The following is a 24,697-nucleotide window of genomic DNA, read 5'->3' on the forward strand; positions in this document are numbered from 1 at the left end:
TGGAAACGGAGCGTCTCTGTAAATTTGTATCCCTGGTGATGTTTGTGCCTGGAGAGCACTATATAAGTGGTGCTCTTCACGCACAATCTTCCTCAGCCTACTCAAGCTCAACTGATGAGGGGTGAATTCCCCAAAACACTGTGTATTGAGCAGGGAGTGGTGCTTTCTTGCAGGTTTGCCGAGTCGAAGGTTCGATGGACTTCTCGTGTGCTCTGGATGGCAGTCGTGAGTCAGTCAAGTGTCAAGTAAAATCGGCGGAATAGCGTGAGCTCCGGTGTGGGGAGCAAACCCTTTCTTACAAATCATCGCCGAAGTCGCAACCACTACTTCGTAATATTAGAACCTGTAAATATGTTTGAGGCATGAATGTTTACTTTTTAGATTCATAGGACATCATGAATACCCATTTTGAGCAAGAATTGGACCTTTGAGCAGCATTGTTGCGGCTGGTGTCATGGGAAGGACTGAAGCAGTGAATGTGCAAAAGAACTTTACAGGTGTGGCACGGGGTGGTTTCATGACGACATATCGCACATGCCGTCGTGAAACTACCAATTTTAAGGATAAAACAAGGGGGGAGTCCAGTAAAATCTCAAATCCTATATAGTTATAGGATTCGAAAAATAGGGCACAGGCCTTAGAAATATTGCGCAAGGAGATGAGCCTTAGATGTTACTATTTGAAAAAAATATCTTATTCAACTCTCCATATCTACTAAGACCTAACACGGAAGGTCACATGCGTTTCCCTATATGCCACACCCATTTTGAGTTGAAAAATATGACCAAAATCCTATAATAATTATTATCCATATAAAAATCGCTCTGTGAGCGGTTCTGAAAAACCTTTACTGGTACTACCCTGTCGTAAAAGTAAGAAATTAGAACTGGCCCATTGTCCCCCCAAATGCGAACTGATCCACCTAAATCGCGAATGACGGGACCCGAACGCACCAGTAGCACGAGGTCGGGAGGGCACAGGATCACGGCAATTATCATAGGGTAACACCAGTAGTAGCAGTAGAATTTATTATTTTGATAGGGAAGCCTACCGCTAGTACAGTACATGGCCTATGGTCCGGACCAACGTCCCCATCTGCATCCACAGGTAGGAACCTCGTGCTACTGGTGCGTTCGGGTCCCGTCATTCGCGATTTAGGTGGCTCAGTTCGCATTTGGGGGGACAATGGGCCAGTTCTAATTTCTTACTTTTACGACAGGGTAGTACCAGTAAAGGTTTTTCAGAACCGCTCACAGAGCGATTTTTATATGGATAATTTCAGCTCTTTTTCCGTTCCCTCCCCACCCCAACTACACAAACATGTGTATGCACACGGCACACACACGTGGCCACGCACACATACGCACATGCACACGACACAAACAGGAAATTCTTCATGTATAATGCCATGCAAAGCAGTGGCCACCGTACTTGAGGAAGTCAGTTGTGAAACAAAAATAATTCAACTACAGCGTGTATACAAGCTGACGGCCAAAGCACAACATAGCAAACATGACATTTGCCCAAGGATTGTAGTTTGCAGACCATGCCATGGAAGCAGCGAATACAGAATGTAATATCATACAAAGTGACAAGCAAGGACGTGGCCATCATACACCAGAAACTTGCAGAAAGTCACATATCCAACAGATAGAGAAGTGAACAGCAATCTGATACAGCCCACACAGGACAAAGCGGACCTGATACTCGTCCCAGGATCGCAAGTGGCAAACCCTTTTCAATGCATAACATGCAGGTGTACGTTAGACGCATGAACATCTGACCGTGTCGCCAGCATACAATGTCATCACATGTTTACCCCACAAGTTACACACATGCACAGTAGAAGCACAATGAAAGCAATGGAAAAGTACGATGTGGTTGCTGAAGCATCTTCACACTTCAAATTCAGACTTCAATGTGGTCGTCACGGGATGATATACCTGCAAGATACAAGTGATGAAGAAAGAAAGCAGAAGGTCGTGAGGTAGGCTATGAGACACCACAAACGGTTCACCTACAAGTCTGTTCAGGGCTAGTGCACTCACACGCAGAATTGTCATAATCGAGCATTTCCCAAACTGAGAAGTGCAATGAAATCCACTTGCATGCACAGGAGCAATTTTGCAATAATTATGATGCGCAATTCGACACGATCTGCGATGCTGCGTGCGATGTGCCCTGCTGTCATGATAGTGACAGTCACCGCCATATGTTTTGTCAACGTCGCCCGTGCACTCTTCTGTCAAGTCCAAAGTGCTCACATACTTGGCAATGTTTTTGCAGTGATTAACTTTTATCCTAGTTATGTCACGGGTAACTTTAATGAAGTACCCGCAGGCCGTGTCGATCTGCACATCGTCCACTCTCTCATGTACTTGGCCTGCTTTGTCTGTGTCACATGATCCATTTCATGTGCGATCCACAAAATCGACTAGACAGTGGGTGCAATACGCTCTCTACCTGAAGACGTTCTTCTGGCGACATCTCGCCATGTACTTGGCCTGGCTTTGTCTGTGTATCCATTTCATGTTCGATCAACAAAATCTCAATGCACTACAGAGACTAGACAGTGGGTGCAATACGCTCTCTATCTGAAGACGTGAACCATTAAATTTTTTGGAAAAGTTATACGTACACCTGAAACGTAATGAAGTACAGGAATAGAGAGAGTGACTACAATACGCTCTCGACCTGATATAGTGATAACGTGAGTACAAGACACTCTCCACCTGATAACGTGTTAGAAGGTAACATGTCTACAGTCCCACCGTACCCTTCCGACACGACTGTAGACCATTAATTTTTTTGGAGAAGTTATACGTACACCTTTTAATTTTAAAAACGTAATGAAGTACAGGAATAGAGAGAGTGACTACAATACGCTCTCGACCTGATAACGTGAGTACAAGACACTCTCCACCTGATAACGTGTTAGTAGAAGGTAACAGGTCTACAGTCCCACCGTACCCTTCATCATTCCTCATTCACCATCGCGCGATACCCTGGCACACACTGGCAACATATCAATGGGGTGCCTTACCGTCGTCTAGAGGAGACGTCTTCGCAGCAATATTTTCCCTCCTGCGCATTCAGTCGCCGACGCGACAGCGTTCACGGGGCCGTTCCAGCTGCGGAAGACATCCGATTCATCGGGCCAATTCAGCAACAGGGCCGTGGACACACAGGGGGCAGAAGAGAGACATTGTTAGTGGACAAGAAATATGCAGTGGCAAGTGGCGAGTGCCGCATGGATGTCAAGTTGTCATGCACAATTCAGCTATTACTTACGGTCCAGCTAGTCCTGCCATTGCTCGCTCGTCCTGGTTCCTCCTCGTTCGTCTTCCTGCACGTCTCCACTTCTCCTTCCCCACCGTTGGCTTTGCGGTACGGGGGTGCCGGAAGGAATTCCCACCATGTATCCATGTACATGAAGTCCCACCATGACTCTCCATGTACATGTCCACGGCCACGTCAGCAGTTTGTATAGTACCGGAAGGAGTTCCCACGATATCTCCAAAGGCCTAGAGCGGACGTCTTTGCAGCAATTCTTTTCGCCCTGCGCATTCAGTTCGCCGACGATGTCTCCAAAGGCAAAGGCCTAGAGCCTAGTAGAGGGGACGTCTTTGCAGCAATTCTTTTCACCCTAGTACCCTGCACATTCACTCCGCCGACACGACAGCGTTTACGGGGCCGTTCCAGGTGCAAAAGGTCCACGTCAGCAGTTCTCAACTATTTCGCGTACGGGATAGTCGCCGCGACAGCGTTTAAGGGGTCGTTCCAGGTGCAAAAGGTATCCACCAATGGCACTTTGCAGTATGGGGTACGGAAAAGGGACCTCCTCGTTCGACTTCGTCGACTTCTGCAGTTCTCCTTCCCGTCAGGGGTACCGAAAGGGGCCTCCTCGCAGTTGTCCTTGCCGTCAGGTCCACGTCATGCAATTCTCAACTATTTCGCGTACGGGATAGTCGTCTTTGTCGTACGCGACATCGGCGTTTACCGAGTGGCATTGGCACAAAGCAGACCGTTGACGGGGTCACGTGTCAAAAAAGTATCAACAACGTGTCGACTACGTGTCGACCACGTGTATAGCGGTACACTCAGCGGTACACTAATTCTCGTGCCATTCTCGTGTCACAAAACTGGAACATCGAGTACCAGTATGGAAAGGCTTCAGACAGGAAGCCTTTCCAATTATAATTATAGCAGGGAGTCGTAAAAACGGTATTTTACGACTCCCTGATACATTGTAATTATTATTATTGGATCTAGCAAATAAAGGAGGCAAATATGGGCGTGATGTCACGATCTGCATTCGAGTGCAAAAAAATCGCAAAAAGTAAACGAAATACGACTCGTACATGTACATCTGTGATCACGTAATGTACGTCTCGATCGAGTGGCGAAAAATAGGGCTTGAAAGTGCTACGTCACAGCATACCAATGGCGTAGCAACAATTTGAAAAATTCAAAAACTGGATCCACCTGGATCCAGTTTTTGTATGGATCCAAGCACATTTCAAGCGGTCTTTAATACTCACCGCAAGGTGATGTAGCCAGTGAAACTGACTGATTTGGCTAGTGGGGGGCGTGGTGACAACTGTTGGCGAAGTAAAAGTCGCACCTGCATACGACATGGGCGGGTTGCTATGGACCCACATACTGAGGCAATAGCAAAGTCACACCTTAGTGGATCCAAAATATAAATCTGATGTCAACTTACTACTCCCAGGCCGTTTTTGACGTCATCACTTTCAAGCCCTATACTGTCAAAATATCGGACGCACTCGATCCAGTATCTTTCAATCTTTGGTTTGTAATTGTATAGTAACAATGACATGATGTACTACGGTCTTGTTATTCCTGCGAGAGAGACTGCACTGGTAGATCTGTAGATCTCTACGTAGGCCACAGGGTCGTGCATGTAGTCGCTGTTTCCTTGCAATAAAGTCAGTACTAGTACTCTCACCCTAGCTCTGGGCGTCGTCAAGGTCCTATGGGCTATTGACGTATGTAGTGGCATCATGTAGATGCTTCATTCCCAAGTCCTCACCACTCACCAAGACTGGACCAATTTGACTGAATAGTTTCTGTGCTGAACATCTCCCTCCAGCTATATCGCACAGGTGAGAAAGAAAAACTGGTACTTCAAGTTGCCAGTGCACACCATTTTTTCATTGAAATCTGGCCGTGACTGGACTGTTTGGCTAAGAAGCTCAGCTGCGCTTCCGCATACATGTACTAACATTTAAAATTTACTGTCCAGGTGTGAACGACTGAGTGTGTTAAAGGGGAAGTATACCCTAAAATCAAATTTTCACCAGTTGTAGTCTTCTGGGTGCTGAGTCGAATGGTCTTGGTCCGAGGAAGCTGCGACGCTCCCTTCCTGCTTGAATCCCAATCGAACTCGCGCACTTCCACCGAAACTGGGTGACTGCGCCCTACTAGATGGGGATTTGTATGCAAAATGTCACTAAAAGCGCCATTTCGTTCTTATAAAAGCACGGATGACCGCGATTGACCCATATGTTGTAGTCTTTTGGACGCTGAGTCGACTGGTTTTGGTCCGAAAAGGCTGTGATGCAGCGTTCCTCCTTTATTCCCAATCGAACATGGTTGAACAAGCGGTCACGTGCTCCTGGGTGCCCAAATCACCTGGTCACCGCGCCAGCAGGCGACAACTTTCACACCAAGGTTCAACTCGAGTGACAGGACTGCACCCAAAAAAGGTCAAACAGGCTAGTAAGTTGTACCCTGCAGGCACGGTGACCAGCTGACTGGTGTACGCAGGAGCACGTGACCGCTTGTTCAACCATGTTCGATTGGGAATAAAGGAGGAACGCTGCATCGCAGCCTTTTCGGACCGAAACCAGTCGACTCAGCGTCCAAAAGACTACAACATATGGGCCAATCGCGGTCATCCGTACTTTTATAAGAACGAAATGGCGCTTTTAGTGACATTTTGCATACAAATCCCCATCTAGTAGGGCGCAGTCACCCAGTTTCGGTGGAAGTGCGCAAGTTCGATTGGGATTCAAGCAGGAAGGGAGCGTCTCAGCTTTCTCGGACCAAGACCATTCGACTCAGCACCCAGAAGACTACAACTGGTGAAAATTTGATTTTAGGGTATACTTCCCCTTTAACAGTTTGAGCGGTTATTTAAAGGCAGTGGTGAACATTTTAAATTTCAGGGTCCGTATAGTCGGATCTTTGCCCGAGGAGGCTGCGGTCCATGGTTCGTCAGATATGCCCGATCGAACATGTGCGAATTTGAGCGCCCAGTCATCCGGATCCAGGTGATGACGGCACTGCGTGCAGCCAGGTAGCCACACCATCTATTTGTGTACACAATGGCCATTGTTGGGAACGCGTTCGATTGGGGAAGCGTTTGTCCCAGCGTCTTCGGACCAAGACCATTGGACTCAGTGTTACAAACACTACGTACCCTGCGTATGTGGTTTTCAGCTTGGGAAATCTTGAGGTTATCCCATCTTTTAGCAGTTTCCGAGTTGGACTTTTCCGGCCGCGCTGGCCTTTGCGTGCATGCTAGCTGTACTGTAGACGTGTTGTCAACAAACTCATCACACACGGAACATGACTACTCCCGCACTGCCGTGCTACGTTAGTCGTGTGGTAGATCAACAAGAGTCGAGTAAAGAGACCAGTCAAGAAACGGACTTGTCATATACTGCACTGGTATCAGTCGTATGTACAGTCAGGGAAGGTGCGTTTCTCCTTGCCGGTGGTTGTGCGTTGAGAAAGATTTTTTTAGCTCTCCACGTGGAATAGCCCAGATTCATTTATGCAACAACGATGAGTCCACAACCGTGACAAGTGACGAAACAATGAACAGCTCGTGCTCGTGGTTTGCCGGAAGAGATTGCACTGTTCTCCAATCGTGCAGCGTCCGAAATATGCCAAGTTCACACCAAATTAAATCCGGCAGTATATGGCAGGCAAACTAGAGTCGGTATTGAACAACATTTAGAGCACTCGCATCACTCTTCTCCATTTTGATGACTCTGCTCTCCAGAGATCTGATAATTGTATCAGCATCATCTGCAATAGCTGCTGCTGCTTCGTCATCAGTCGCAAACGCGGCAGCGCTCACTCTTGACCGGCCTGTGTGGCCATATCTTGAAATTTTCTTCAGCAGAATACCGAAGTTCTCAGCCCCAGACCGAACTCATGAAGGTCAGCAGTGGCTGCATCCTCACTCTCACATGGAGTTACGTCTTCAGGGTTGCTTGCACCAACTACTATCGGTCGCCAAATCATTTGAAATAGCATTGACACTAGTATTGCGTTGAAACACTCCTTTATTGCGTTGAAGTACTTCTTTTGACCTAGCTGCACGCTATGACGTTGCAGAGGCCGCATGACGTCATAGCACAGCCCCCCCCCCCATCCGAAGCTCAGTTTTTCGAACGGAAATATCTCAAGAACGCCTTGCCGGAGACACATGGGGCCAACACCATTCGACTCAGCGCCCCAAACTCTACGGACCCTGAAATTTAAAATTTTCACCGGACCCCCCCCCCCCAAAAAATCAAATTTCCACCAGTTGTAGTGTTCAGGTTGCTGAGTTGAATGGTCTTGTTTCGATGAAGTCGAGACGCTCCCTGCCTCCTTTATTCCCAATCGAACTCGCCACTTCCACCGAAACTGGGTGACTGCGCCCTATTATATGGGGATTTGTATGCGCAACGTCACTTATAGCGCCATTTCGTTCTTAATGCACGGATGACCGCGATTGGCCCATATGTTGTAGTCTTTTAGACGCTGAGTTGACTGGTTTGGTCGTACACCAGTCGCCTGGTCACAGTGCCTGCAGGCTGCAACTTTCACACCAAGGTTCAACTCAAGGGTTCAAAGGTTCAACTCTAGTGAATGACAGGAACGAGCCCAAACAGGCTGTAAGTGGACGGTGACCATGTGACAGATGTACGCATGAGCACGCGACCGCTTACTCAACCGTGTTGGATTGGGAATAAGGGCCGAACGCTGCATCGCAGTATTTTCGGACCAAAACCAAAAGACCTGTAACGCTTGTACAGTAGATTGTAAACATACTGTAGTGTGTGCCTCGGGTGTCTTCCAGCAGACTTACGTCGGGTGTCTTCCAGCAGACTTACGTCGGGTGTCTTCCAGCAGACTTACGTCGGGTGTCTTCCAGCAGACTTACGTCGGGTGTCTTCCAGCAGACTTACGTCGGGTGTCTTCCAGCAGACTTACGTCGGGTGTCTTCCAGCAGACTTACGTCGGGTGTCTTCCAGCAGACTTACGTCGGGTGTCTTCCAGCAGACTTACGTCGGGTGTCTTCCAGCAGACTTACGTCGGGTGTCTTCCAGCAGACTTACGTCGGGTGTCTTCCAGCAGACTTACGTCGGGTGTCTTCCAGCAGACTTACGTCGGGTGTCTTCCAGCAGACTTACGTCGGGTGTCTTCCAGCAGACTTACGTCGGGTGTCTTCCAGCAGACTTACGTCGGGTGTCTTCCAGCAGACTTACGTCGGGTGTCTTCCAGCAGACTTACGTCGGGTGTCTTCCAGCAGACTTACGTCGGGTGTCTTCCAGCAGACTTACGTCGGGTGTCTTCCAGCAGACTTACGGAGCTGCGAGTTTGAATCCACTCGCCTAAAAAATAGGAGAATCTTTCAATCATTCGCCTCCCGGCTCCCACCTGAAGGCTGTAAGGGCCCCGGTCTGGCATGCAGCTGAGAGTGGTGGAACCGCTCTAGCGATAGTTCCGAAATGTAAATACCTACTGGTATACAACTGCAGGAGGCGGAATTTGCACTTCTGTGGACACTCAAATCTGTTGCCCCCCCCCCCCTCTCAATTTTCTACAGCGATACATAATACTTCCGCGACTCTGTTTCAGCACACAATGAGTGATCTACAGTGTACGCTGTACAAGGAGTGATGTTGATTTGATTCTGTTTATTTGAGTTGTGTTGACCAGTCACTGTGCTGTTTTGTTATGTGCTATTGTTATGTGCTGTAGGAGGTGGTGGAGATCAGTCTTGCTGAAGAGAATACACCAGCACAGCATGTTTGCTTCAAAGTTACGTGGCAATCTCAGGAGTGTCGGTTACTTTGTTCAGCATGGCTATGGTGTGAGCACAGCACCCTCGTCGCAACTCAATGTTACTGGCAAGTTGATATCCACTCAGGCATCACCACACTCCATTCCAGGTGTGAGGTATCAGTCAAATTGGTCTGGCAATCATGCCACCACTGTACGAGATGCCTATAAAGCAATTGAGTCAATCTTCGATAGAATTAACAAGACACGCACATTTCAAGCTATTGATTTGATATCTCAATGTGCTCTGATTCAACGGCATGTAACTGAACTACGGAGTCCATACAAGGTTAGAACTATCCTACATGCTTGTGCTCTGATCACAGAGGGGAACACTAACGTGACCAAGCTGGCAGTATCTGCACTGCATCAACTAGCCAGTCTACCTGTTGATGTCTGGCAAGACTACAAGAATCAAGAGCACCTGAGATGGGTACTGCACTGGGCAGCAAAGTGTCGCTGTACAAGTCCAGTGTTCACGAAGCTACTTCAGCAGCATCTTGATGTCCTGTGCCTTGATCAATGCAGAGATGTTGACCATTGTGCCCATGCACTGTTCATTTTGAATTCACCAGACCGTTGCCTAGCGCGAAACTTGATGAATCGCTATGTTACCATACAGAGTACAGGTGATCCCAAGTATCGTCATACTCAAGTACTCTCACTACTTCTCTACTGTACACTGTGTGGTGTAGAGTGCAGTGCCTTGCTGAAGCTGATCAGTGTTGATCAACTGATACAGAGTAAGTCTATTCTCTGAGTAATGTTTGTTGAATAGAGACTGTAGTGTCTGTTGTTGGTTGTGGTGTTTCTAAACACATGTAGTGCCGTGAAAGAACACTGCAATACAAATACACAGCGATACTCACTCTTTTATTCCCGTAGCTATGCAGAAGACGTTACTTCAGTAACGTCTGGCGCTAGCCAGGGTCCACACAGCTTTAATTTGGTATTTGCGTTTGTTTGTTTGTTTGTTTGTTTGTGTCACGCCTGGCGCTATCCGTATCTGACGGCAAAAAAAGCATAGGATGTTATAAATTTTTCAATTCTCCTTTTTTTTCAGGCATATCCTGGGATTCGAACCCGCACTATCGCCCTATATGCATTCCCCATACACTTCGCATTCATACCCATTCTTCCAAGTTGCTTTACGTTATTATCTTGCGTTTGAAAGCCCTATTTGAATATTGCGGGCAGCTGTATGTGGCCAGCTGTGTTTGATGGTACGGTACGGTACGGGAGACGGTGTCGTATTACCCTCGATCGTACCTGTCCCGTACCTATCCCCTACCGTGCCGTGCCATCAAAGACGGCTGGCCACAATGCATATTCAAATAGGGCTTTCAAATGCAAGATCACAATGTGAAACAACTTGGAAGAATTAGTATGTATGCGAAGTGTATCGGGGGATGCATGCAGGGTGCACGATAGTGCGGGTTCGAATCCCAGGTTATGTCTTAAAAAAAAAGGAATTTTTTAAAGAATTTATAACATCTCTTCAGAATTCCCAAACTCCATTGCAGCGTATTCCTTGCACTTGAAAACACCGCCATTCCGGCAACAGGCTCTCAGCTGCACCAAATAAATAACTTTGCCAATATTTCGCGTATGGTGGATAGTCAGTGTTTAGTCAAAGGTGTTGTCTATTGTATGTCTTGCACGTTGTGTGCGGAATTGTACGTTGGTGAGACCGAGCGGCCGGTGAGGGACTGATTCGCTGAGCACTACCGAGAGGCAAGGGCGATGGTGGCGAAGGCTCCCTGGGGCTTCCACTATCGTACCCAGCATCGAGAATCTTTAAAGTCTTCCAACTTTCTGCCCTTCCACCAGGCAAAGATTCTCGGCAGGGAGGCTTCGCTACCATCAAGGAAACTGCTTGAAGCTATCGAGATAAGGAAGCGCAAACCAGCAGTCAATTGCGATGACGGCTGGCGCCTAATTGACTGATTGGATGTCACCGGATCGTCACTGGAATCGACACCCATCTCCTCGAACTACCACTGGACTTTACCACCTGACACAGCACATACACATACTTTGCACATACACCGCTGTCATATACATAGATCGCCTTTAGCATTCCCACACTTGAAAGTGTTCTTGTACGTGCTGTGATAGTCTTACTAGTCTTCTTCCTTCTGTTCAGTAGGTCACCTTACAGGTGATGATTGTAAACTTTAGTGTTAGTGTTAGTGTTAGTTTTCTTGCCAAATTGTGTCTGTGTGTATGTGTGAGTTTTCTCATCTTTCGTTTTGTTTAGGTCACCTTACAAGTGATGATTGTTTAGTTTGCTGGCCTTGCCAATTGTGTCACCACGATGTGTTAGTTCTAGAACATTCATCTGCCTGCATTATTCGTCTTTATATTTCGTAATTTGGCCTCCCCTTCCTCAATGCCCTGATGATGCCCAATGGGCGAAATATTGGCAAAGTTATTTATTTGGTGCAGCTGAGAGCCTGTTGCCGGAATGGCGGTGTTTTCAAGTGCAATTTATAACATCCCTATGCTTTTTTTTGTCTAGGTCATCAAGGCAAAAAAGCATAGCATAGGGCCCTGAGCTTCCAAGCTCTCTCGTTTCTCACCTCACTGTTCAAGTACATAGCTGTATTTTTGATTTAAAAAATATGGTGTCTATGGTTCAAGCTACACTGTATCCAGTACAGACATGTGTGCTTTCACTTGCGTGTCATAGAAATGTTTGATCCATAGTCATAACCACTGACGGGATGGGGGGGGGGGGGGGGGGGGAGTAAATACATATTGTTTGATGGATTTCAGAGACTAAAGGCCTATTGTGTACTTTGGCTTGGTATTTTAGTGAGTTGATGTGAAAGTCACTGATGATTGTCTTCAGATGTCACCTTTCTGTTCATTGTCATGTCGCTACAAGTCAATCTCATATAATTACAGTGGTGTCCATGTGGTGGTCTATATCTGCCTGTTTGTGTGTGTGTGTGTGTGTGTGCGTGTGTCTGTGTGCCACTTCAATCAGCTGTGTGGTGTAGACCAGGCTAAAATTAGTGGCGGTCAATTCATCAGCCTTTCAAGCTGTTGAATGGTGTAATCCCAGCACAAGTTGCTATGAGTTTGTCTAACATAGCTGTTCGCTATCATCGCTTCCGCGATGGGCATGTCTGAGTGTGTGTGTGTGTGTGTGTGCGTGTGTGTGTGTGTGTGTGTGTGTGTGTGTGTGCGCGCGCCGGAGTATGTGGTGTGGTGTACATGTGTGTGAAATAAAAGAATGAATGAAAAAAGGGAAAACATGAAAAATGAAAATAGGGATTCATTGGCCAGAAAAAGCCGCTTCAACAAGCCGTGTTGTGTACTGTAGACCAGGCTAAAATTAGTGGCGGTCACTTCACCAGCCTTGCAAGTTGTTGAATGGTGTAATCCCAGCACAAGTTGCTATGTCTTAAAAAGCTTGTGCCCTATCATCGGAGTATGAGTCTGTTTGTGTCTCTCTGTATGTCTGTCTGTCGGTCCCTCCGTCTATCTTATTGCCTTCATGTATTGCCTTCACCTGTTTTATTTCTCTAGTTTGGAATCGTTTGTGTGTTAACAGAATGCGGTGTCACACAGTTGCAACTGCTACTTTTGCACAACACTCTCCCTGTTACTGCTGATCAACGACAACAGATAATGGACAAGTGTTCTTTGTGGTTCCAGGAAGATACGAAAAGTCAGCATTCAGGTCGAATGTATGACATGCTGTCATACTTCATTGGCCCAAAGTACACCACTGGCATATCTCTGGTGGATGGTGTGTCAGTTCAGGCATTGTGCATATTCAACCAAGACCATGAACCAGTGGAGACTGACGCATATCCAGCTGATGTATACAATGGTGTATCAGTAGATATGACTGCAGCTACACGTCATGGTTTCAGTGTTGTGGCCTGCCTGGGTGTGAAGGATACACGACTACTACGTCATCCAGATCATGTTCCCAATGGTTTTGTTGTTCTTGAAGCATCGGCACTGAAGTGGCAAGGATGCTACTGTATTCCGGTGAGTTTAAAGTAAGAAGGAGCAGGACACATAGATATGGCATAGGTGGCTGAAATGTAAAATGATGTTTTTTGTATTCCTGGACTTTGCCCATGAGATCTGTATGATGCAAGCAGCTGTATGAAAGAATCATTGTCCATTATACAGGGTTCTAGCCAGGAATAAATTGTAGGGGAGGGGGGGGGGGGGGGGGAGTAAGGGACAGCAAACAGTTCACCCATTTTTTCATGTTCCACTATTGCCTTGTCACCAGATAATGCATCGTGCGGGCGCACGGAGCACCCGGAACGATCGATTTGTGGCCGCATTTTCGCTGTGTGAGCTTAAAAAACACACAAAAGTCGAAAAAAGAGTCAGGTGGTGCGCTACAAGAGTGAGGGAGGGGGGGGGGGGAGGCGTCAGAATTGGGCGGCGCTGCCCCCCCCCCCCCCCCCCCCTGGCCCTAGTCCCTTTAGCTAGAACCCTGCTGTACCTAAGGAGTCATTTTACCGGTGTGCTGAACCAGATCATCTGGAGAGCACATGTGGTGGGGAGTTTGGACATTGATATTGAATCAATTGGAAGACAACTGTTGCTCATTCTCTCTCATTTTACTGTTCATCATCATGTATCTGCATCGTAGATTATAGGAGTCAAAAGAATCAACTTGCACATAGTTATGGCTTTGTCAGTGTTGGACATCTGCATGAACATCAGTTTGACCAGGCTGTATACATCTTAAAGAGTGCATTATCATGATGTACTCCTGGTACAGTGGTAGTACAGTGTATGTACATGTACAGGTAAAGTCACATGAGTGCAGAGCCTAGGTGTAACATTACCATGATTACAGGACGGGTAGCACAGATAACAACTAAAGGGCAAGTTCAAGATTGCCTGGCTACAGTTCATGTAGCAGCATGGTATTCTATACACGTACGCCGGTTCTTGTAGCAGCGTTTGTGTGAGTTTTTGCGTGTGTGTGTGTGTGTGTTTGTGTGTGCGTATATGTGTGTGTTTGTGTGTGTGTGTGTGTGTGTGTGTGTTTTGCACCCTTTATTGCACAGATGATCCTTGAACACGGGGCAGCAAAGACCCAGAAAAGTAGCCGATTTGTTCCTGATCTTATGATCAATTATCCCGATCACATTCCAGTATTCAAACATCTACTGGCACCCAAGCAGTGATGGTCACTGGCAGTCACATCTTACAGCGTACTTTGGTAAGAAACTGTTTGTTATTCCCGGCTGGTTAGGATCAACGAGAGGGCTTCAAAGCCTAGGAACCCTCGCTATGCTTTGTTTTTACCTAGGTCATCACGTGTGTTATTCGAACTGATAGAAACGTCTTTGCAAAACGATTATCGGGCACATGTTTTTGCATTGCAAAGATGTTTCTATAAGTTCGCACAACAACACAATTTGATGACTTAGGTAAGTATAAAGCATAGCGAGGGCTCCTGGACTTTAAGCCGTCTCGTTTTCCAGGTTGGGATTTGAACCGCACCTATCGCCCTGCATGCATTCCCTCGATACACTTCATATACATACACATTATACCAAGTTACTTCACGTTACAGTTCTGCAGTTGAAAGCCCTATTTAAATTTCTGGCCAGCTTTCTCTGTCGGTACAGTACGGTACTGGACATGCGCCAGGCATGGTGCATCACGTGATGACGATTAAAGCGCTGTGGACCCTTGAGACGTTGACGGCCATTTGCCATTCGCCACGCTGTCACCTCCAACCATCCACCGTATTTTCCGGAGTATAACTATAAGCTGCACTGGAGTATAAACCGCAACCCCATTATTTTGGCCACGAAATACGGTGTCAGTTGTGTGCTTAGTGATCACATTTTCTGACCGCTTATTATCTTGTTACATTAGTGAACAGTTACTCATAACCAAGAGTACATGAAAACCAGAGTGTGCAGCTCGGATGGGTTGCTGTCACGGCGGAATTCCGTGATTACATCATTTTAGTGATGTAGTGCGTACAAGCAGGATTTAATTAGGTCTCTTTCTGCACAACTTAAGCTCAGTTGAACGCACTACGCCATTTCCCGCCTCAGATCTGCGCCCAATATGGTGTAATCACGGAATTCCGCCGTGACAGACACCCATAGTAGAAAAAGCTCCAAGCTGCACACTCTGGGTTTCATGTATGCTTGTCATAACTTGTAACCCATGTGTCCTTTCTCTTTTTTACACCAACAAGACCTCTGATTTTTCTTCTGATTCCAGTCTCTCTCTCTGCAATTGTCTTCTGTTTCCTCAGACACCGTCCTTTGTTTTGGAAGAGGCTCCGAGTTTGCCGGTTGGATGTCGTATCATTACCAAGCACACCAATGCACGGGGCCGGTTGGTCTTGAACTTGAGCGGGGGAAAGCAAGTATTCTATATAGTCCTGGACACTAACGTATAGTCTCTCTCTGCTCTGAATTGATGTCGTCTGCCTTGATTATTGGAATTTGGAACGGCCAAGGCAGTGACAAACAAGTTTTACACATGCATGTAATTCTTGATGCAAGACAATTTGTTTACACTTCATCTTGCCCGGAATTGCTCCCACCGATGACTTTCACGGTTGGTCATTCTGGTGTATTGTAGATGATGTGACTTTTTGACTGAAGCTACCGGTGGTACTTGCACCAAGTGAAGCTTTTGCCTCAGTGCCCTGCAAAGCAGAGTCGAATAGGATAACTAGTGACTACTGTATTTCTCAACATAGCCGCTCACGACCTTGTCACAGTTCTGTTCTTCTCATAATTATGTACATTGCTTGCTGACTGCCGCATCTGTTGTAATCTCAAACATGTGTGCTGTCTCCTGGCTCATTTTGAAACATGGTTTATGTCAGTATTGTTAAAATGTGTGCTGATAATACTACAAATCATTGTTTTCAACTTTTTACGTTACTACTGCTGTGAACATAGAAGTCCAGTGGAATGACCGGGCCGCGGGGACGGCACCCTGGTCTTACTTGCTTAGTTTGCACACGCACTGTGTAACACTTTAAACACATGGACCAGCACTGGTCACGGCTGCACGGACAGCGCCTCGTGGCCGCTTGACTTTGCAGCGGATTTCAATGTCCGCTACCGGGTAGCATACTGTATTGTTTTGATATTGCTATGTCACAGCCAACCCTCCTGAGTTATGACTATGCTGCCCTGGACGGCTCCAGGACTCGACGTGTGATTTGATATTTTATGGTGTATCATCTGTAGACGATAGCCTCGGATTACGAAGAAAATGTACGGGTCGGTACACACGGTCAGGCTTGATCTGGCTGATCCAAACCCTCTGAACCTCGTTCGGCGTGTGCAAGAGTTCATCAACCATGGCTTAGGTGTTTCCTGTTGTGTTCACTTCACTGCAAATTCGAGACCTTGGCGCGCGGGCTTGGCGGAAAACTCTTTCAAAACACCCGGCAGAATTTGGTACTGGATCACATGATGTTAGTGCACAGTTCTGGCCGGAGAAATCCCACCTCATGACTGAAGGCTAAAGCAACGCCGTGCTCAAGTAACAAGTTAGCAGAGTGTTATGTGTGGTGTTCGTTGCCCACGGCGCAATTATTCGTGCGCTGGTCGGATTTCTCTGGCCAGAGACTGTACTTTTCTGGTACAAAATTTATTTCCAGCGGCATTATCCGCCCAAGCCGAGTATGTGAATACAACACCTGCAAGTGCACTGCCCGCCGCGCCGACAGGTTACACACACTGTGAGTGTGACGGTAGATCTCACAACAACAAAATTATATGAGACCTGCTACTATTGCTAGTACATGTACATGATTGTACTTTTTTGTAGTACTACACAGTACACTGAGAATTCTGTGCAAAGAAATGGCAAATTTTTTAATGTAAACGAAATACGATCGACTCGTTCAGTCATGTACATCTGTGATCACGTGATGTACGTCTCGATCAGTACGCGAGTGGCGAAAAATCGCCATTCTTCCAGGGCTACTGTGCATGGCTACAACTTCCCGAATCAGTGAAGACTTCTGCATCATTGAAAGAATTTAAAGTGAATCTGAGGGCCTGCTGATGACTGAGTGCACCATAATAATAATACTTGCAAGTAAAAACTAATCAATATAGCTTTTCGGCTGTTTCCTTTTCATGGATATAATCTTCTCCTTCTTTTACCATGGTTGGCTATCACCCACATCTTCCCGTTTTGGCTGCCATCGGAAGCCATAAGATGTTGAATAAATAAATAAATAAATAAATAAAATACTGACAAAAATAATTGAGTGCACTCCAGTACTATACTACTTACTACTACCAAGAGTAGATAAACAAGAGTGTGCAACTCCGGATCTCTCCTGCACAATCTGCAGATACCCCGCGCCCACGGCGGAATTTTTTGTTTACGTCACCTTTTTTCAGAGAAACGCGGCTTTGCCGCAGAGCAGTGTGAGAGCACGTGCTGGGCACCGACCTTGTAGTGTAAAGCCCAGCCAAGTGCACGAGGGAAAACTCTCCAAAAGGCTCGCAGCGCGTGCGTCGTCGAAAAGATTACGTCAACAAAAAATTCCGCCGTGGGCCAATCCATCCGGAGTTGCACACTCTTGTTTATCTACTCTTGCTACTACTAGTATCCGCTTTCAATGGGGCTGTTAAGTGTGACGTCACGGCTCCTTCGATACGCATAGCAACGGAGAGCACTGGGGACAAACAAAAGTCGCGTCCTCTGGATGGAACCAGATGTCAAGCTAGGGCAACAGCATCTAAATGACTGGAGAGACAGTTGTTTTTGTTTGCTTTTTCTTCAAGCGATTGTTGTCGCTCTTTACTCCTCGTTCTTTCCTCTACAAAACTCCTGTAGTCGTCGAGTGCCTTCATGATGGCTGTGAAATTGGCTGCCCACAGTAAAACTCCGTGTTTGAGAGTGCTTTGAAGATGTTTCGCGTCCTGATGGATCAAAATATGAGCGCTCCTTGTGGATTCGATTATATATAGGTGAGTTGTTCAAGAAATCAGTGTCTTCTTTCTGTCTCTGCCCTCACGCTGGCACAATATCAGCCTCTATATCCATGACAGCTCGTACCTCCCGTAAACTGCATGACTCCATCCTTCCAAAAATACCCTATGACAATTCCCTATAATTATTTTTATTTTATATTCTTAGGACATCATTCTGAACATAATAAATTTTTCCATCCGTGGTGATTGAAGACCCATGGAAAAATTTATTATGTTCAGAATGATGTCCTAAGAATATAAAATAAAAATAATTATAGGGAATTGTCATAGGGTATTTTTGGAAGGATGGAGACAGAGAGAGAGAGAGCACTGTTTGAAGTGTTTGACTCTATATTTTCCATAATGGTTTTTCCTGATTTGCGGGATCTCTTCTTTTGCTGTCTGGTGTAACTGCACCAGATCCTGGGGAAATTAAGTCAGATGCAGAGGCAGGGTCGTCCAGTGATGCAACACTGCCGTTCTGTGTGCAACGTTACCGCTAATACCCCCGGCGAAAACACAAAAAAGACAAACACGTGAAAAGACTACAGTATTGACCGTTCTGCTAATAAATGCTTGACTGCTCCGACAGTCGATAATCGAAACACAGAGCACCAGCATGATGTTTTCATATTGGGAACCACACAACAGCTCAATTCTCAAGCCCAAAAATTGATGAATACAAATACAGAGCGACGCAGCAAGAGGTCATCCGGCAACCAAACAAACCTGGGTCTAATGCATTGAATAGTCCTGAAATACGCAGGCCAGACAAAGCAGTGCAAGCACATAATGTTACAAGGTACATGCATTGCAGAACAAAGTGTAACCAAAGATACACAGGGTTATAGCTGCACACTTGTGCATGTGCTCGCTCAGCCCAAAAACACACGATCATGATGATAGAAACAATCCGGGGGAAACACGCTAACACCGAAGTAAGCATCAACACGTAAATAGTGCAGCTCTGAAAAATTACATTGACATGAACATTGGTGTGTCGAGTAGTATCAGGCTTGAATAATCATCCAACCAAGACTTCATCAGGTCCCAGACGCTGAGATTGCACGCCGAATGTGAAGTGCATCTAGCCTTGAACCTGTCGCACAAGGCACACATATATGGCAAAATGACATCCACTCTGATTATTTCCAGAGGCCAATCATGACAGAACACAGAAATGAAACCACGGGCTCAACCAAGTAAACGCAAAGGAAGTTAGTAAAAATAATCCATGCAGTGCTCTTTTAATTGCAGCGCTGATTGCAGTGTTGCATCATAGCCCGATACCCGCTGAGCACAGACACAACTCCATTCGTCAGGGGCAAGACATACTCTTTTGGAATGAAGTCATAAAGTACAGCGTTCCAATGACATTACGGACACCTCGTGTAAATGCATGGTCTGTTCATCTGGCCGACTTGGCCACGCATGAGAGTGTGTGCATGTACATGCGCACGCTTGCGCGCGCGCGCACACACACACACCATGTATTCGGTGCGTATGGTCAAGAGTAGATAAACAAGAGTGTGCAACTCGCGGATGGGTTGGCCCACGGCGGAATTTTTTGTTGACGTAATCTTTTCGACGACGCACGCGCTGCGAGCCTTTTGGAGAGTTTTCCCTCGTGCACTTGGCTGGGCTTTACACTACAAGGTCGGTGCCCAGCACGTGCTCTCACACTGCTCTGCGGCAGAATCCGCGTTTCTCTGAAAAAAGGTGACGTAAACAAAAAATTCCGCCGTGGGCGCGGGGTATCTGCAGATTGTGCAGGAGAGATCCGGAGTTGCACACTCTTGTTTATCTACTCTTGGTATGGTGTACCAGTTGCGGGACAATGAAGATGGAATCATTATCATGAGGCCACACTGAAGAAGGTCTGTGGTTCGACTCACCCGACCGACCGTACATTTTTCAGCCCGACCGTAACTTTTTTTCGGCGGGCTGTCGTGTGACTGACGTACGTGGACTGAACACGTCCACGTACGTCTACGTGCTGTGCAGCGTGAGTCTGCGGACGCAGGCGGCTCCTTCCGGGCTTTTGGACTTGACTTGTAGTTGTACTGCAGTGCAGTGCAGTGAGTGGTACGACTGCTGCCTTGTGCTGGTACAGTGTAGTAGAGTCTACTCGATACGACCACCGGCAGACTGGCGAGACTTATTTTGAAGTGACCGTCCGGTTGAGAGTGATTGCCTCGTTCCAGATTAAGGACGGCCTTCTGTTTTGGGATGAAGGACAGACGAGATTGCACTTTCCTCGTGTATTGGGAACGATATTTCACCTGTACCGGTAAGTTGCTGCTCCATGTGTGCAAGCACAGGAAGCGTCGATGGAAAAAGCCCATGTATTCGTGCACGCCGACACCAAACTAGCAATACATGTACCTGTACATTGTACAATTTGTACTTCGAAGTAGTTCCCGAACTTACTTTCAACTCGCATCGTTTTTTATTTGCTTGATGATTTGGACAGTCAGAGTCACCGCTTGAAGTTATTCTCTTCTCGTTCCAGAGCTACACAATGTTTCAAAGTATTAGCCAGTGATCCCTTTATACAACATGTATGGCATAACACTGCGTAATAATGCCGATGTACTGGGTGTCTAAAGGCAGTACAGTGTATTTACATGTACTAAAAAATATATTAAAAAAAAAAAATCCGCCCGCCCGCCCGTAAAAAAAATGTCCATGTTAGTCGAACCACACACCTTCTTTAGTTTGGCCTGATGTTACATGTACATCTACAGTGTATGTTTGAGTGTAAAGTAAATTTTATTTTATTGCACATTTCTTCGACACAACTAATTACTTACTTCACATGTTCGCATTTCTCATAATCGATCCACCTGCACTCCGTATCAGTCGAGGAAAAATTCTCCCAGATATACACTAGTCACCACAGCCATGTGATGACATTGGGATGGGCCCCAAGCAGTGCACGATTGCACTCTCTAGTTACAATAAATTTGGCCAGATTATCTGTGAAGACAAAATGCAATGCAAGCGGCAATCGATGGATGAAGAGAGAATTTGTAAATACCCATATCTTTCCACTTGTTCAGGAGCTTACCTTTTGGAGTTCACATCGTTTACACGATCTTTCATGCTGTCTTGCACCTTGGTTTTGTTGACCATGGATACGCCAACCCAGAAAACATTCTACAGGAGCTACTAATGCAGAGCGTTTTTCACGCTCGATCTCGGCGATCTACCTTGTCACGCCAATAAAATCCTCCGTGACACTGGCTACAGTCACAAGAGACGTCTCAGTAAGGTAATGAGCACGACAACATCGTCGAGATCACTGGGCAAAGAGAAAACAAAACACTCACTGAAAACAGCAAAGAAGAAACGAAGAAATGTACACGATTCCTATATGTTGCCACTGACAACTGGGTCGGTGGAGACGACGCTACTTTTGTTTGTCCCCAGTGGGATCGTTGTTATGCGTATCGAAGGAACTGTGACGTCATCACTTAACAGCCCCATCTTTGGTTTGTTTATAAAATTAATTATACTTATAGTTATACCGTGAATGACATTATGTACTACGGTCTTGTTATTCCTGCGAGAGAGACTGCACTGGTAGATCTCTAGACTCTACATAGGCCACAGGGTCGTGCATGTAGTCGCTGTTTCCTTGCAATAAAGTCAGTACTAGTACTCTCATCCTAGCTCTCGACGTCGTCAAGGTCCTATTGGCTATTGACGTATGTAGTGGAATCATGTACATGCTTTATTCCCAAGTCCTCATCACTCACCAAGACTGGACCAATTTGACTGAATAGTTTCTGGGCTGAACATCTCTCTCCAGCTATATCGCACAGGTGAGAAAGAAAAACTGGTACTTCAAGTTAGTTGCCACTCGCGGCACACCATTTTTTCATTGAAATCTGGCCGTGACTGGACTGTTTGGCTAAGAAGCTCAGCAGCACTTCCGCATACATGTACTAACATTTAAAATTTACTGTCCAGGTGTGAACGGCTGAGTGTGTTTGAGCCGCGGATTATTTAAAGGGGACGGTGAAAATTTTAAATTTCAGGGTCCGTATAGTTTGGGGCGCGGAGTCGAATGGTCTTTGTCCGAGGAGGCTGCGGTCCATGGTTCGTCAGATATGCCAATCGAACATGTGCGAATTTGAGCGCACAGTCATCCGGATCCAGGTGATGACGTCACAGCGTGCAGCCAGGTAGCCACACCATCTATTTGTGTACACAATGGCCATTGTTCGGAACGCGTTCGATTGGGGAAGCGTTTGTCGCAGCGTCTTCGGCCCAAGACCATTGGACTCAGTGTTACAAACACTATGTACCCTGTGTATGTGGCTTTCAGCTTGGCAAATCTTGAGGTTATCCCGTCTTTTAGCCGTTTCCGAGTTGGACTTTTCCGGCCGCGCTGGCCTTTGCATGCATGCTAGCTATACTGTAGACGTGTTGTCAGCAAACTCATCACACACGGAACATGACTACTCCCACACCGCCGTGCTACGTTAGTCGTGTGGTAGATCAACAAGAGTCGAGTAAAGAGACCAGTCAAGAAACGAACTTGTCATGTACTGCACTGGTATCAGTCGTATGTACAGTCAGGGAAGGTGCGTTTCTCCTTCACCGGTGGTTGTGCTTTGAGAAAGTTTTTTTTAGTTTCCCTAATGGAATAGCCCAGATTCCTTTAGGGACCATCGCAAAAGTTCGCAGAAGCCCCCGAAACGAAGACCGTTAGTTTCCGGCCTGACCCCCCTCCCTCCCCCCTCAAACGAAACGACAGTCACAATATGGGCGTCATTATTTCACTTGGATGCTCACACATAATAATTATTATAATATACTACACAGCAGGGGTTCATAAACCCTATGAACCCCTGCTAGTACTAGTACTAGCAAGAGTCCATAAACCACGCGTTTTATGGACTCTTGGTACTAGACTACACACAGTGTACAGGCAGCTAGCTACGCGACACGCGCAGTTGCATGAATGGACTACGCGTCCTGACAAGCAATCTACGCCGGCTGTGATGGCATGCTAATCTATATCAACTCCTACATGTCGTCAATACTTTTTTGAATTGAAGCCCGGTTTGCGATTTTCGACACCGACTCCCTCCCCCCCAAACGTATGCTCTTCGTTTCAGGGGCTTCTGCGAACTTTTGCGATGGTCCCTTATGCTACAACGATGAGTTCACAACCGTGACAAGTGACGAAACAATAAACAGCTCGTGCCCGTGGTTCAAAGAGATTGCACTGTTCTCCAATCGTGCAGTGTCCGAAATATGCCAAGTTCACACCAAATTAAATCCGGCAGTATATGGCAGACCACTGGAGTCGGTATTGAACAACATTTAGAGCACTCGCATCACTCTTCTCCATTTTGATGACTCTGCTCTCCAGAGATCTGATAATTGTATCAGCATCATCTGCAATAGCTGCTGCTTCGTCATCCGTCGCAAACGCGACACTCTTGACCGGCCTGTGTGGCCATATCTTGAAATTTTCTTCACCAGCCGGAATACCGAAGTTCTCAGCCCCAGACCGAACTCATGAAGGTCAGCCGTGGCTGCATCCTCACTCTCCCATGGAATTACATCTTCGGGGTCGCTTGCACCAACTACTATCGGTCGCCAAATCATTTGAAATAGCATTGACACTAGTATTGAGTTGAAACACTCCTTTATTGCATTGAAGCACTTCTTTTGACCTAGCTGCACGCTATGACGTCGCAGAGGCCGCATGACGCGGCCGCATGACGCGGCCGCATAATGTCATGGCGCACCCCCCCCTCCCTCCGAAGCTCAGTTTTTCAAACGGAAATATCTCAAGAACGCTTTGTTGGAGACACATGGGACCAACACCATTCGACTCAGCGCCCCAAACTCTACGGACCCTGAAATTTAAAAAAAATTCACCGCACTCCCGCGCCCCCCCCCCCCCAAACAATCAAATTTCCACCAGTTGTAGTCTTCGGGTTGCTGAGACGAATGGTCTTGATCCGAGGAAGTTGAGACATTCCCTTCCTCCTATATTCCCAATCGAACTCGCCACTTCCACCGAAACTGGGTGACTGCGCCCTACTAGATGGGGATTTGTATGCAAAATGTCACTAAAAGCGCCATTTCGTTCTTATAAAAGCACAGATGACCGCGGTTGGCCCATATGTTGTAGTCTTTTGGACGCTGAGTCGACTGGTTTTGGTCGTACACCAGTCGGCAGTCGCCTGGTCACAGTGCCTGCAGGCTGCAACTTTCACACCAAGGTTCAACTCCAAGGTTCAAAGGTTCAACTCGAGTGAATGACAGGAACGAGCCCAAACAGGCTGTAAGTTGACGGTGATCATGTGACTGGTGTACGCATGAGCACGCGACCGCTTACTCAACCGTGTTGGATTGGGAATAAGGGCCGAACGCTGCATCTCAGTATTTCCGGACCAAAACCAAAAGACCTGTAACACTTGTACAGTAGATTATAAATATACTGTAGTGTGTACCTCGGGTGTCTTCCAGCAGACTTACGTCGGGTGTCTTCCAGCAGACTTACGTCGGGTGTCTTCCAGCAGACTTACGTCGGGTGTCTTCCAGCAGACTTACGTCGGGTGTCTTCCAGCAGACTTACGTCGGGTGTCTTCCAGCAGACTTACGTCGGGTGTCTTCCAGCA

General features: G+C 46.6%; 1 protein-coding gene across 5 annotated transcripts in view; it reads left to right on the forward strand.

The window, feature by feature from the left end:
- The first annotated feature begins 4,833 nt into the window (after positions 1-4,833).
- Positions 4,834-24,697, forward strand: part of LOC135823426 (uncharacterized) — a 75,234-nt gene continuing 55,370 nt past the window's right edge. For 2 of the 5 annotated variants that reach the window (XM_065336276.1, XM_065336279.1), the window contains exon 1: positions 21,663-21,877. Coding sequence is in view for 1 of the 5 variants with exons in the window: in XM_065336275.1 (XP_065192347.1) it covers positions 9,053-9,830; positions 12,650-13,095; positions 14,142-14,261 (1,344 nt within the window). In the remaining 4 variants the exon portion in view is untranslated. Of the gene's footprint in view, positions 5,127-9,006; positions 9,831-12,649; positions 13,096-14,141; positions 14,297-15,352; positions 16,262-17,895; positions 18,048-21,662; positions 21,878-24,697 lie in introns of those variants that run through there. The other 3 variants (XM_065336275.1, XM_065336277.1, XM_065336278.1) reach the window with 3 other exon arrangements.

This window comes from Sycon ciliatum, chromosome 8 (assembly GCF_964019385.1).
Source record: "Sycon ciliatum chromosome 8, ocSycCili1.1, whole genome shotgun sequence".
Classification (NCBI taxonomy): domain Eukaryota; kingdom Metazoa; phylum Porifera; class Calcarea; order Leucosolenida; family Sycettidae; genus Sycon; species Sycon ciliatum.